Source organism: Vanessa tameamea, chromosome 2, assembly GCF_037043105.1.
Source record: "Vanessa tameamea isolate UH-Manoa-2023 chromosome 2, ilVanTame1 primary haplotype, whole genome shotgun sequence".
NCBI lineage: Eukaryota > Metazoa > Arthropoda > Insecta > Lepidoptera > Nymphalidae > Vanessa > Vanessa tameamea.
Window position 1 is genome coordinate 10,271,028 of NC_087310.1, and position 15,055 is coordinate 10,286,082.

At 31.3% G+C, this 15,055-nt stretch overlaps 1 protein-coding gene across 1 annotated transcript; it reads right to left on the reverse strand.

Annotated features, from left to right (window-relative positions):
• Window positions 1-9,743: 9,743 nt before the first annotated feature.
• LOC113402010 (dynein regulatory complex subunit 5) lies at window positions 9,744-14,433 on the reverse strand. The gene is made up of 7 exons (XM_026642106.2): window positions 14,112-14,433; window positions 13,584-13,751; window positions 12,706-13,264; window positions 12,505-12,632; window positions 11,815-11,956; window positions 10,371-10,612; window positions 9,744-9,900 (listed from the first exon to the last, which is right to left on the reverse strand). The coding sequence occupies exons 1-6, from the start codon at window positions 14,394-14,396 to the stop codon at window positions 10,416-10,418; spliced, it is 1,479 nt and encodes a 492-aa protein (XP_026497891.2). The 5' UTR covers window positions 14,397-14,433; the 3' UTR covers window positions 9,744-9,900; window positions 10,371-10,415.
• Window positions 14,434-15,055: the final 622 nt, after the last annotated feature.

Genomic DNA, 15,055 nt, shown 5'->3' on the forward strand with positions numbered 1-15,055 from the left:
ATAAAAAATGTGCCAAAGAAGTTAGTTCATTAATTTTTAAGATGCTAAGTGCTCCTGGCGTAATTGTATTATTTGTAATGATTATTTCCGACTACGTGGCCAAAAAAATCAATAAAAAAGCTAAAGAGTAATTATTCTCCAGGGGAGCTATTCTGAAAAAACAAAGCTTGAAACCATCGCAGATCACGATCGTGAAACTACGACGACATTAGTATATATACATACATGTAGAATATACACATAAAAATAGCAGTGTGAGTCATTTTTCAATATTTCACGAGTGAGTAATGATGTGATGTCTTAAAGAACGCCACCGCTCGCTATTCGAAATACTTTTGATATTAAATCGTAGATACGAATTTAAGTGTATTCCATAATATATCTTCCATACGTGAAAATTTATGTCATATTTACATGTGTTAATTTTAATTAATGAATCCTCATTATTCCAACGTTCAGCAATGAGCGGCTGATTGACTTTTGAAATATCGATAGGAGATAGTTTGTTGTTTCTCCATATGTGACCAAAATATTGTTTGTTATACAAAACTGACAATTGTCTTGTAATTATTGGAAGATAACTTGAAGCTAGATGTATTACGAGTAATGTTTTATATTAAATTTGTATTACTTTATGTTAGTTTATTAGACAAAGCTGAAGATGTTTGTCGTTTATTATTTGAGATTATGACAAAATTATTGCGTTTATATCAACGTTTTTTATAACGTAGTTTGGTGGATGGGCAGATGGTGGTATGCTATCTGATGGTAAGTAAACATTGGTGTAGAAAAAACTTTGAATCAGTCCTTACATCACTATGAATCACCAAACTTGGGGTCGATAACCCTTGTGCCTGTAGTTCACTCAGACTCACTCAAATTCAAACCGAAACACAACAGTACTAAGAATTGGTGCTTAGCGATAGAATATATGTTGAATTGGTGGTACCTACCTAGATGTGCTTGCACAAAGCCCTACCTCTAAGTATTTAGCCGGAGTAAGGCCACTTCTACCTTTGAGGAAAGGGTTTGAAGATTTATTTTACTTTACTTCATTAACGTAAAATATTTGCAACTGAAAAGATTTCTTCTGGTCTTTTTCAACATAATATGTCACAAGGGCAAATCGATTACAGATACATTATATAAATCAATTAAAAAAAAATAACATTTTTCTTTATTAGCTATGTAACAGTGTAACCTAACAATTTGAAATATTGTTTAAAGTATATCTACCGCACTCAAACAAATAACTAATATTTTAAGTTTTAGAACAATTAATCTATGCTTTAGTTATTGTCTGATTTTGATTCTTACAACAGCGAGGTACAATAAAGAATGCACGGAAGTGGGCAGCGCAAGTATCTAAAAACGCACAGCCTTTGACGTCGCAACAAAATTATTAATTTAAGTTATGCGGGAATACATACGGCAAGGCGAGGATAAGTGGACTTAATATTAACGTAGTAGTACTTGAAATAACTGCGTCAATTTTAAACTTGTAAAATATTTTTACTTAGACGATAATAACAATGATTTCAATATAAGTACGAACATTTTGCTAACAAGATTATATATGTATGTATCATTGGCGCAGGTGGGTTCTTGCTTGGGATTGGTGTAGCCATCTCTATGATCATGCAGTTCATAGTGCTACACTGTTCAAAGCGAATCACATTTATAATAGAAATAAAAAATGTATTTTATTCCCAGTGTAAAGCTAAGACCTAGCTACGATCATGATTATTAGTTTATTCTTATTTGGTTGTGTTGTCTGTATATTTATTTATATTTTTAAATAGACATTATTAGACATGACATTAAATATGTTCTCTTAAATCAGTAACCAGACACATTATGATATAATATATAACTGTTAATGCCTAAAATATACAATAAATATACATGTATTTATTGCTCAAAGTTGTTGCTAAATGTTAAAATAAATGTAAATAAATATTGTTTCCTGATGCGCTAGTCGATGCATTGTACAAAGTAAAAATAAAAGTTGTGCTAATAATTAACAAAGATTGTTTTATTACGTTCACTTTACAATTTATTACTTAAGTATTTTATTATTATTTCAAATATGTAGGTAGACTGTAAAATGGGCTACGTTAAGGTAAAAAAGATACATCTCATAGAAATATTGGTACTGGAAGAAATATGCGTGCCAACAACCGTGGGTACTTTTGTTTCTTGTGCCTGTTGACATTGACTCATAAAACTAGAAAAAAAACAAGTAAGTATTTCTTCTTCGGAATCGTTTTTTTTTTTTTAAAAAACATTGGCATTAATCACGTGACAATAAATATCATATGATTCTTTTCCAATTGTTTGTAAGACTAATATTTGTCTTCTCTGTCGTACGTTACATAGCCGAAATAATCTGCGCTATCTCGGCACAAATAAAAGCCACAAAAGTAAGGAAAAAATAATATTATAGAAGATAACATACTTACTGCTAAAATCTACAATTAAATCTTGTTCCTAAGACGAAAATGATACTACATTTGATTAAAATAAAAATAAAACATATAATTTAAAAAAAAAAGTTGTTTGAAACAGTGAACAGATAGTATATAATTAATTCATTCTGTTGCAGAATTCTCTGCATAAAATCAATAAACAGACTTGTGGTCAATATCTGGTCATACAAAAACCATGACAGCTTTGAATGTTCAAAAAGCGAATGCTGAATTCAGGCTGTTGGGGCTTAAAAAGAATTCTTTTTTCGCTTTGTTTAAAAAGTTTCCAACCTATAAGCCAGTTTCATATATCATATCAGTGTTCGTGATGTTTTTATTGAACATTCTCAGACAAAAAGAGAACGTAATATGTAACAATAAGTCCTGCGGTCCTAGTACTATTATTTGACGATTTATTTCCGATCTTATATTTATTTGTATAAAATGTATGTTTCCTTTTGAGTGCGTTTTCTCTTCTTAACGATTGTTTGTATGTTTGCCCTCAATGTGTTCCCAAACAATTCATCCGATTATGATGTCATTTCAGCGAGTTGTTCTGCGAAAGCCCTGCCCTAAGTATTTGCTTTGTATGTTTCTCCTACAATATCAATGTTTTGTGTATACCTTTATTCGACCCATGCGAAGTCAGAGGCCAGTGAAAGTCCTAGCTTAAAAAAACATTTTTTTTTGTTTGCATGTTTGTCCTTCAATATTCACGTTTTATAGTGACACTTTCACGGTCCATGCAAAGTCTGGTCAGGTAGCTAGTCTCCTATAAATCTATTGATATTAATCATTTATAAAGGCTCTCTGTATGTAGGTCAAAATACTAAAACCATGTTCGTTATATGTTACACCGACAGATGTATATTCACTGAACTTGTATCACTTCAAACGCTGCGCTGCTCAAAACTTGTAGTTCGATCGTCTACAACCGTATATAAAAAGTATGTATGTATATAATCTTTTAATCATACCATATCTTGTCGTTACGCGGAGTAAGTACGGAAAGTAAATGGCAAATATTGAACTTACATGCTGCTTACACATGTTTTTTTATATAAATGTTTTTTTTTTAATGAAAAGTGTAGACTGACTGGATGGTAAATCTGATCTGATGGTAAAGCATCGCCTATGCTCGTCCATAGGTATCTTACCGTCAGTTGACCGTCAACATGCCGCAAAAGAGGATCTAAGCTGTTATTATGATTGCAATTATGTTTCTTTCGTTTGTACAGACAAACACAGCATAACTAGATTGGAGATATAATTACAGATTAATTAGTGGTTAATTAAGAAATAGTTAGCAAACTAAGTTATTTTTAAATCAAGTTCAATTAATAATGAAAAAAAAAATGAATTCATGTTTATCTCATGGTTTGCAGTGAAAAGAAACACCATAGGGAAACCAATGTCGGTTGAAATGACTCATGTATCCACCAAACAGCAGTGAAACAAAGTAGTAGAATAAAATTCAAAACTTTGATAAAAATATATAAAAATGCACCAGAGATACATTTGCAGGCTACTTCTTCAACCCTTTAATTTGGTAAAGGTTGTTAATTATTATTTATCAAACTAATATAAAATTATCATATATGATGATAATTTAATGATAATTTAATGTAGTATTATAATACTACATTAAATTTAAACTTACTAAATCATTATTATTAACAGGAACACTTTTCAAGTAATTTCGCTTTTTTTCCGGCAGTTTTAATTCAATTGAGACAAAACAGAAGTTTAATTCTTATTCAAAAAGATAATTATACCCGCCTGCGACAAACGTTTATGGCAGAAAATTTAAATGTTCTAAAAGACGAGTAATCGCCGTCCTTCTTAAAGCTTTATAACGTTTAAGGCAACGTTTGACACCAGAGTGACCTCGAACTGTCGCCTTCTGGGCTCTCACTTGCGAACATCTTGAATAGAATAATCACACTTATATAATGAATACATAGGTTTTGTACATTAATTGTTTTTCCTTAATTCACTTTACTAATCAAAATAATACACAGAATGACAGCTTTACTATAGCTTATAATATGAAGGACATTTCCAAGCTAATTACGGTTCTCGTATGTTGCATATTGTATGACATAATTAAGCTTTGAAGTCCATGTGTTTAGAAAATCAAATATATCAAAATATAGTTTGTGATATTTAAAGTTTAATATCAAATTAATAACCTATTCTGATTAATGACCTTTCAGCTTAAAAGTCATACATCCTAATTAATATTTTCCAAAAATTTCGTTTCTCAACTGTTTTAGTTGAAGAACGAAAAAAAAATTGTTGTATAAATTTCATTCTATTATTTAGGTTGAGTTTAGAATTTTGATTTGCCATGTTTATATTTCGAGATGTATAACAATTTTAATACAATTCTGTTTCCAACTTCTTTATTTTTCACAAAAATTCTTGAACATTTTAAGACTGCTATTTGTACTGTTTAGGTTGGTCGGTACAGGCGTGTTACGTTTTAAAAGATTTTTAAAGTGCTGCTTTTTGCACTATGAGAATAAAGTAAGTTTAATTTGTGTGCAACGTTTCAACGAAAATGTTTCACTGTTCTTACATATACTAAGTTGCACGTGCTTGTATTTATTGATATAAAAATGGCCATATTCATATCAAATCGCATTTTATTATTTGTAAGCGTTGTATCAATACTTTATGTAACGTTCATTTCCCACGTTGTCCACAATTTTATGTTACTGGCAGTTTCCGAAGTGGATGATATCTCGCCTCATTAACCCGCGGTGATGTTGTCAGTCGTTCATGTGTCCGGGACCGGCAACCAACCTTCAACACTTAATTTTGTAATGATTTATAGATTTGACATATTTTTTAAAGATAATTGGGTTCATCATTATACTCATTATAATATAAATATATATATTGTTAGAAACCCTACAATTCCAAATTTTATCAGGAGCAGATTTAATTTGTACTCGGAAAAAATAATAACAGAAGCAATTGAAGACCTAGAATGTGGAGTCAAAATAAATGGCCGGTATATTAACAACATCAGATACGCTGACGATACAGTCCTAATAGCATCATCTCCTGAAGAGCTGCAATTAATTATGAGCCGTATTAATGAGTGCAGTGAAAACGCTGGTCTGAGGATGAACACATCAAAAACGAATATCATGGTATTGTCTAAACATACCTTCGATGACATTGCTATCATTGTAGCAGGCCAAAAAATTGAGAGAGTGCGCAAGTACAAATATCCGGGGACATGGCTTAATGACACCTGGAGCTGTGAACAGGAGGTAAAGACTCGCATCGAAATAGCTCGAAGTGCCTTCTGCACGTTAAAAAAGTACTCTGCAATCGCAGACTTAAGATCCCTTTGCGCATACGACTCCTACATTGTTACATCTGGCCTATACTTCTTTCGGAATGCGAGGCGTGGACAATTAAAGAAGACCTCAAAAAACGTATAGAAGCTTTCGAGATGTGGGCATATAGACGTATGTTGGCTATAAGTTGGACTCAAAAGGTCTCGAACGTGGAAGTTCTGCGACGCGTCAACCAAAAACGGCAACTTTTGGAGATTGTCAAGAAGAGAAAAGTTGCATATCTCGGACACGTGCTTAGGCATGAAAGATATGAACTTTTGCAACTCATTATGATGGGAAAAGTTGCCGGAAGGAGAGCTGTTGGGCGCAGAAAAAAGTCTTGACTGTGCAACATCCGAGAATGGACGGGAATTGCGAGTGCTGTCGATCTCTTTCGCCTCGCGAAGAACAAGACGAAGTATTCAAAGCTGACTGCCAACCTTCGCTAGTCGGAGTGGCACTCGAAGAAGAAGAAGAAGATTTTATGAGTTAAATCGAAATACTTACCTACTGGAAACTAACAATCACTATCATCTTAATAAAATAAAAACGTTTTGTAAGTTTCGTATTCACATATGTGATGTAAAAGTACAATTTTATAGGCTCGTTACTAAAAATTCAAAAACTATTTTTTTATTAATTTAAGAGTACAATAACGAATCGTTAAATTTACGGAACTACGGATCAAAACGCTGCGAATATAAGGGTGAATGTATGAAAATGATAGAAACTACTGTTTAATACAGTAAGTGGGCTCGAGTCAAACATAAGATGTCACCCCGGAGACGAAGGATTTGAAGGATTTTAAGCACAATGTTGCATTTCTTTTATTACATGAGGGATCGCTCTCTGTGACTTGAATGAAGTTCAACGCTACACGCTTATATTATTCGGATATATTACACGAGTATTAGAATGTGTTAAAATGTTTTATTTTCAAACAAAAAGGTTTAATACGTTTTTTTTTTTTTAAATACATGTTTATGATTTATTTAAAAATAATATCTAAAAAAACTTTAGAACCTGTACCAACCTTAAAACTATATTTAAAAAAAATCAATTCATAGATCATTTAAGTAACTAAATGTTCAAAGTACGTGTTGCATGTTCCTACGTCTAAATCGCACACATTCGTTATTTTAATTGTAGAAGTAAAATAATATTCTATTCTATTCAAGTAATGAAGTTTTATTTTAGTTTCAACTACCACTTGGAAGCGCATCAAACTTATTATTAATATTTGCTCAGCATTTAATCTGGAGAGTTAAAGTAAGTTAGTATATATCTTACAGAATAAGTATCACGTTTATATTATGAGCCGAGATGGCCCAGTGGTTAGAACGCGTGCATCTTAACCGATGATTTCGGGTTCAAACCCAGGCAGGCACCACTGAATTTTCATGTGCCTAATTTGTGTTTATAATTCATCTCGTGCTCGGCGGTGAAGGAAAACATCGTGAGGAAACCTGCATGTGTCTAATTTCAACGAAATTCTGCCACATGTGTATTCCACCAACCCGCATTGGAGCAGCGTGGTGGAATATGCTCCAAACCTTTCTCCTCAAAGGGAGAGGAGGCCTTAGCCCAGCCGTGGCAAATTTACAGGCTGCTAATGTAATGTAAAAATTATAAAATATGATTAACTTGTAAACCAATGTGATTCTTATACAAAATATTTTAGACGTGACTTAAGTATAATTTTATGTATGTATATCTATGTGTAAAGTTTGAATATAGCAAAAATGTAAGGCCCTTTTTAATTCGCTATTTTAAAAACATAAGATTTTCATGAGAAATCATTTTGTAACAGTTTGTGAAGCGTCCAGGAAAGAGGTAAAAATGGAGCAGAATGCGGCGAGGTAAAGAGAGAGTACTAGAGCCTTAACAGTCGTCAAAATCTATTTAAACTTGTTAGCGGAGGTGACAGTCGCTTGAGAAATAAAAATGCACGAAATAAAATAGTTGATAATTCAAGTTGTTCTATATTTATAGAATTTACTAAAGTATTGTTATTTAACAATTTATAACAAATAAAATTTGTTAGTACGTTATAAACTACATAATTTCTCACAACGAAACGTTTAGTCTGATTCCTAATTCAATATCATTTATATGCAGATTGATCATAAGCGCACAGTGGTGTCAACATATGTCCATGCAAATTCATAAAATTAATTTCGCAAAATGGCTAACATCCATTTTAATAGAATGACTTAATAACATAAATTATCCCAATCGACCAGACCTGCCATGGAAAATATATTCACTTGGTGGTATGGCTTTATGCAAGCCCGTCTATTTAAGTACCACTCATTAGTATTCTGCGACATTTTTTGTATTTCATTTTTGTATTTTAGTTTGAAGGCTAAGTGAACTGCTTTTATTACCGCCATCAAGAACATAATTGTCTATGGACAGTCGTGACCGCTTAGCACCAGTGGTCTAAGCTAACTAGGTGACTGAAAAAGGCTAACCACTCAGGTGGTCCTTGTATATTTAACTAATAGAAATAAAATTATAATAATAATTACATATTTTACATAATCGAAGGACTGTAATATTTTAGTGATATTAAAATCTTAAAGTTCAAGCATCTTAAACTACATACTTATTGTTGCTTTATTACTTTCGAGATCGTCTTGTGTAAATACCCTGATATTTACCCTGGATAGCTCAACGGCTTAGGAACCAGCTAGCGATGTATAAGTTGCAGATTCTATTAAGGCCCTCTTCGCCTTATTGTCAATGTACTCCTTACTTTACGCTTCATTTTCAATACTAGAATGATTAAAAAAAACATTGTGTTCTATTAAATATTATCAAAGGATTAGATGATATTTTATCGCAATAATAATAATAATCATCTTATTAAAAAAAAGCGAATGAACTGCTTTCAAAGCGGTTTTTAGTCAATTTCATGACTCGTAAAACGAAATTATTCACTAATTCAGTGGTGCTAGCCTATATTTGAATTTACGATCACCGGTATGTAGTTATTTATTTTTATTATATATTACTTTTTAAAATACGAACATAGCAAATAATTGTTACAATAAAATGAAACTAAAATATGTCTTACTATTTATCATTGCAATCAAATTAATCAAAAAATAATTTAATTTTATTAATTAAATGAATCGTTCATCAAATTCATCAATCGAATACATACGTCGAAAACCTGAGCAGGCGCAAAAACGCGATGCTTAACGAATGTGAGGCTATCTAAGACCGATGTTCTGAGTGTTGGCCTTAGATTGGAAAAAAATATTACGAATATATATTCACAACAAAACTTTTATACATACTAAAATAAATTTAGATTATTTAAAATTCATGATCACCAGTTCGCCTTGGTATTATTTGAACCATAGTTTTGAGGAAGTACTGGTATAAAATATGATGACAATTTAACTTTATATTTATAACGTCTTGTCTTGGATTTATGACATGTATTTAACTAACATGACTGTATTTTTAGACGTTGAAAAAGAGTAAATACTGAGTTTCTTGCCGGTTCTTCTCGGTAGAATCTACATTCCGAACCGGAGGTAGGTTTACTTAATATAGTTTGTTAAATGACGATTCAAAAGTGTTTGTAAAATTCTACTTGAAAAAAGTATATTTTGATTTTTGATTAATAAAGTATCTTTAAAATTGTAATTAGTATGATTAATTATCAAGAAAATGATAAGATATTAAAATAATTTAGGACTAATTAATTATTTAATTCGATGTTCATATTTAAACAAACACTATTATTAGCATAAAAATATTGTAATTTAAATACACACATAAATAGTTTTTGTTATAAATAAAAAAAAAAACTGTAATTCAATCTTAAAATACAATCAAATTGAAAGTTTAAGTAATACAATAAAATCATCAAGGACAACTAAACCTACCTTACGTCTTTTATTGAGGAAAGGTGTGGCACTGGCACAGGGTCGCGAACACTGATCATACGCAGTATTGTATGTGGAGGCCATCTCGAAACCGCAGCTCCACGACAGCGTATACCAGGAAATTTTAACATTGCGTCACGGGGAAAAGCACATTTATTATAAGCGCCCAAAAATAAACTGTAAGCCAAATTGTTTGTATTTTCTTTAATACCATTGAAAACTTGTATGTTAAATTAAAGTGAAAATTATAAAATATATTTAAGACGTTGTTTCATTGTAAAGAGACGTCAATAGATCTTTAATTTATTTCCAGTTATAAAGGTACTGTTAAATTTCAATCTCCCATTGCTATCACATACAAGTTGAGAACTATATGTTTATATAAAAATCAATGAATAATAGTATCAATGATATGAATAAATAGAGTCCCTTATCGATCTAACGTCTCATATAGGTCATAAGGTCTTGAATTCCGAGTCGGACATTACAGGGATATGGGGTTGCCAAAAATGATGGTGATTTTCAGTAAAGAAGTTCTCATAACTGTCCGGAGTTAGGTAGTGGTGGTAATAATAACTGTAGACCAAATTATTTAAAAAAAAAACGATATAATTTCTCTACCGAATAAAAATTGTTAAAATACATACATATAAACCATAATATAAAAAACATCTTCCATGGCATAACCCGTCTTATACTTCCGGGATCCTTTCGGGGTATCTACCGGGAATGTAGTCCGGGTTATTAGGATTGTATTCCCATATTAAATATTCCGGTTCGTTGAGATATAGCGGTGGAATCTCCTCGCTTGGTTCTGTTTCTTGCCCTACAAGCTTTTTGTTACGTTCTAACAGCTCATTCACCTTGGCTTGTGTTTCTTCTGATATATCTAGAAATACAAAGGACTCTTAATGTTAGGTTACGGTTTAAGTAATTAATTTAAAAAAAAATCCTAATAGCACATATAATACAATTCATCGTATTTACGTCATTACAAAATGCTAATTATTCGTTAATTCTTATAATGAATGCACAAAATGTCTGTCAAGTCCAAATCATTTTATATAAAGTTACATTGAAATATTTTAAATGAGTATAAGTTTTTAAGCCTGATATTAAACTCATTTAACTAAAACTCAGCGTCCGATTTTTTTAATATTTATACATTTGGATGCATCTTCATTTCAACCAGCCAGACCAGCTAGCTTCTTTGTTTATCTATCTTTACATTTACGTAGATTTTATAAATATTAAATAAAAACGTATAAGATTTACCGTGAGACTACCGCTATATTCTAAAATAATGAGCAAAGACTATTTTTTTACGCGTCACTTAATAAACGATTCTCATAGTTCACTAATAGCGTCATCGACTGTTATTCAAAGATTACTAAAAAATAATTCACCTGACTTTTATCAGCATTTCAGAAACTCAAGATACTATGTTTTAATAACATAAATTAGTTAGAGATTGTGCTAGAAGTCACTGCATACATAGCTGTGGTCTTATAATTACTTTTGAAGCACTATTTTACATATTCGTAGTTACCAAGAAGCTCTACATTTCAATCCGATGGTAGCTTTACATATAAAATAGTGCATATATTTGAAAGTGCTTGAATATGTTTTTTAAAATTGTTGTTATGCTATTTTATTTAATTAACTTTCTAGTATGTATACTAAAGTTACAAGAGGCAAGTATTCTAAAGCGTCTACATACTTGTATGATACTTTGATTTTGATATTTGCCTAACTATTATAATTACGACTTTTGAGTGTAATATCGAAGTTTTCTGAACGGAATTAATACTACATATAGTAAATATACCTTTAAGAGGGCTCTGGTAAACATTATAATTATTTGAGTGAAACAAAATTAAATTGTGATACTCGTAATTAAATTATAAGTGTAAGGCGAAATGTTGACGACATTGTTTAATAGGGTTTTGATCATTTTTGACATTTAGTTTTTTTATGTAAATGTTATCATTAATATCAAATGTTATAAGAATATGCATAGAAAACTAGAACGCTTAAAAATTTATACAAAATTTTTGATCGCATTTCTAAAATTATTTGTTCGACACATACGAGTACTACGCAAATCGACTCTCAATACTCTTTTATTTTGTTCTAAAGCTTGAATAAGAGTCTTCTCCGCTTCGCCGGATAAGTTATTGGCAGCCATGTCTAATCTCGTCAGACCACGGTTAAGACTTAGCAAACCTGCCATCTGAAAGGGTAAAGTTATTGAAATTTTAGTACATGACTGGCATAAAAATGAATTCATAAATTATATATTGACTTTTTCTAGATTTTTCTTTTACAACAAAGATTAAGAAATAGCCTTAATATATATTAAAAATAAAATAAAATGTTAAAAATAAGCGATATCATTTTTAGTTATTTGATATAAAGATGTGTATAATAGATAGGTATATAATATATTTATATTATATCAAAACGAATATCAACTGAATTACCTATATAACAATATCTGATATTTCCAAGTAAAATAACAGCCGCTAAATATTCCACTGCTGGCCTAAGGAGGAGAAGATTTGAAGCTTATTCCAGCAGGCTGCTCCAATACGAGTAGAATCACACGTGGTAGATTATCATAGAAATTAGACAAGCTGTTTCCTCACGATGTTTTCTTTCTCCGCCGAGCATGATATGAATTATATAAACAAAAGATACATTTAATTACAGTCACAAAAGTCATAACTTCTTATATCCCCGTACCTGACTTACACTACTAATAACTAAAAGATTTCGAACCTTTTCTGCTGACGCTCCGTGAAAACCACAAGAGTTAACAATCAATGTTTGAGGTTTTTCCTTGCATCTTACAAAAGCTGCGGCAAATATTGTCGCACATTCCAACGACATTGGATTCAAACTGAAATCTTCAAGCAAATATAATTATTGTTATGTAAAAGAAACTATAACTCGTATGTCGATAGAATTGTTAAAGGATACCCAAGAGCTCTATCGGCGCAGCTGGTTTCATTTGTAAAGCATAAGCGATGCCTTGAACACCGACCTCCTTGAATCTATTGTTTGCTATTCGTATTCTTTTCACATTTTTATGAATGAAAATAAAACCTCCCAATGCTTTCATCCCATAATCACCAATTTTACAATGATTAAAATCCAATTCCTCGATAGACTCTCTTTTCACGAGGTTTTGTAAAATTAATTTAACTTTCGAACAGTCTAAATTGCTTCTATTAATTCTAAATATTCTCAAATGCTGTAAATATTCGAGGCCTCTACACAAGGATTCACAGTCCGCTAATGAAAATTCGAAATATCTCATTAAGTAGCCGTCTTGCAGGTTATTAATACCAAATATGAGGGAAATTTCGTTTAAATTAAATAACCTCACTAATACTGGTTCTAACGGTATGTGATCATATACTTTTGGTACACTATATACACAAGCATCTTCTACAGCATCTTCACTTAGAACAGGAGGTGTAGGCTGGCGTACCATTTGCAATTGATTAAGACCCAATTCAAAAATATATGGACTGACCTATAAATAAAATATAATTGATCACTCTAATAGTAGAGTACTAAAGTAACATTTAAATGTGCCACAACTGGTTCTCTCTGTTTGAAAAGGCTTGCAGCTTATTCCACTTCCTCTGATGCGAGTTGGTGGATACACATATAGTAGACTATCATACTATACACGATGTCTTCGCCAGTTAAACTTAAATAAAGGATATAGAAATTCAGTAGTATTTGCCCGAGATTGAACCCCCATATTCAGTTAAGATTCACGTGGCATTGAGGCATTTCAGTTCGGCAATCAACAGTATCGAAAAGTATTATTATCATTAGCTGTATACCAGTTTTGCCAGCTCGATTGCATCTTCTTCAATAAATATATCGGGTTTAACATTTTCCAAGTAATCCTGCAGACATGCTGATAGAAATTTCCCTTTCCAATATGAAACGCCCATTTCTTTCCGCGACGGAAACTTTGAATAAAAAGATCTCTTCCAATATTGTTCGTCCTGTTGATAATTAATTTACATTTCGAGTATTTCATGAAAGGTTATTGTGTAAAACTGTCTGGATAATCACCTCATCACTCATCATATATTTTAAGACATTGGTCAATGTCTTTAGGCGGTGGCGACCAATCATTTTGCGAATATTTGTAGGCAGACTTATTATAAATAAATAAAATACCGGTACTAAGGTATAACGCCACCGCAGCAAAAAAAAACTATAAATGGTAATAAATAAAAATAATAAATGAATCTATAAATAAAACCTAACCTAACCTATATTGGCGCATTCGTACATACATTTTTGCTGCGCTGGCTTTAATACGTATTTACAAAAAAACTTTTACTTAGTATATAAATAACCTTAATACAAGGTACGCTGAACTTTAGAGGTATATCAGCGGGGTATAGGTCCATGAGCATATCTATATCTTTTTGCAATATTTTCCGAAGCGGATTAAGTCTGTGAAATATTCTAGAGAGCGCTAATGCAGCGAAATATGTAAGAGGTGCTGGAGTCAATTCATCATCCCACTCAAAATCTTCAGCATTGATTTTGCGAGAAGCCTCTCCAGGGGAAGCTTTCATCAACTCCGATGTGCTGTACGCTTTCCGCGTATTCGATGATACTACATATGGAATTTTCATGTTTTTAATTTTTATATTCTCTTTATTTATATGTAAATTCCTTCTGAAATGCTTATTATTAAATAATCACTAATCAAAACGTCATTAATAGCTTTTTTTTAATCGTAATGATTAAAAAAGTATCACTACGTACAAACATTTTAGTAATAAATTGTATTATAAAGTTTTTTTTTAAATAATGCCATAAAATCGTTTGTTTATAGTTTAATTAGAATAATATCCATTTCATAAAATGTTTTAATATTACAATAAAATAAAAAAAAATTGTAAGCATTTAACGTGTTTAAATCATAACAATTTATTTTGCCAAAAATATTATAATAAATTAGGATTATACGGAAGATAATGGATTTGATTAAAATCGAGCGAATAATTATTGTTCGTATTAAAAACTTTATAATTAATATAATATAAAAGTTACATCCACTTCGCGATGTTTCTTTTGTACTTTTAGAGCAAGTTGATGAGTAAAATATGCCCAAGAAGTTAGCAGACGTTCCGCAAGTAAATTAAAAACCTAGGGCTCTTCATATTATACAAATTATAACATTAAGTTTACAACTTCTACAACTATTAATCAATTCTTAGGCAAAGATGTTAGTATAATTAAACTTTGCGGATATATTTAACTTTGCCAATTACAAATATTATATTAAAAC

Coding starts and splice junctions, on each gene's coding strand:
- LOC113402010 (XM_026642106.2), bottom strand. CDS start 14,396: ATGAAAATTCCATATGTAGTATCATCGAATACGCGGAAAGCGTACAGC. Junction 13,265..13,583: donor CAATCGAGCTGGCAAAACTG/GTATACAGCTAA, acceptor TTTTATTTATAG/GTCAGTCCATATATTTTTGA. Junction 10,613..11,814: donor AGTCGATTTGCGTAGTACTC/GTATGTGTCGAA, acceptor TTGTATTTCTAG/ATATATCAGAAGAAACACAA.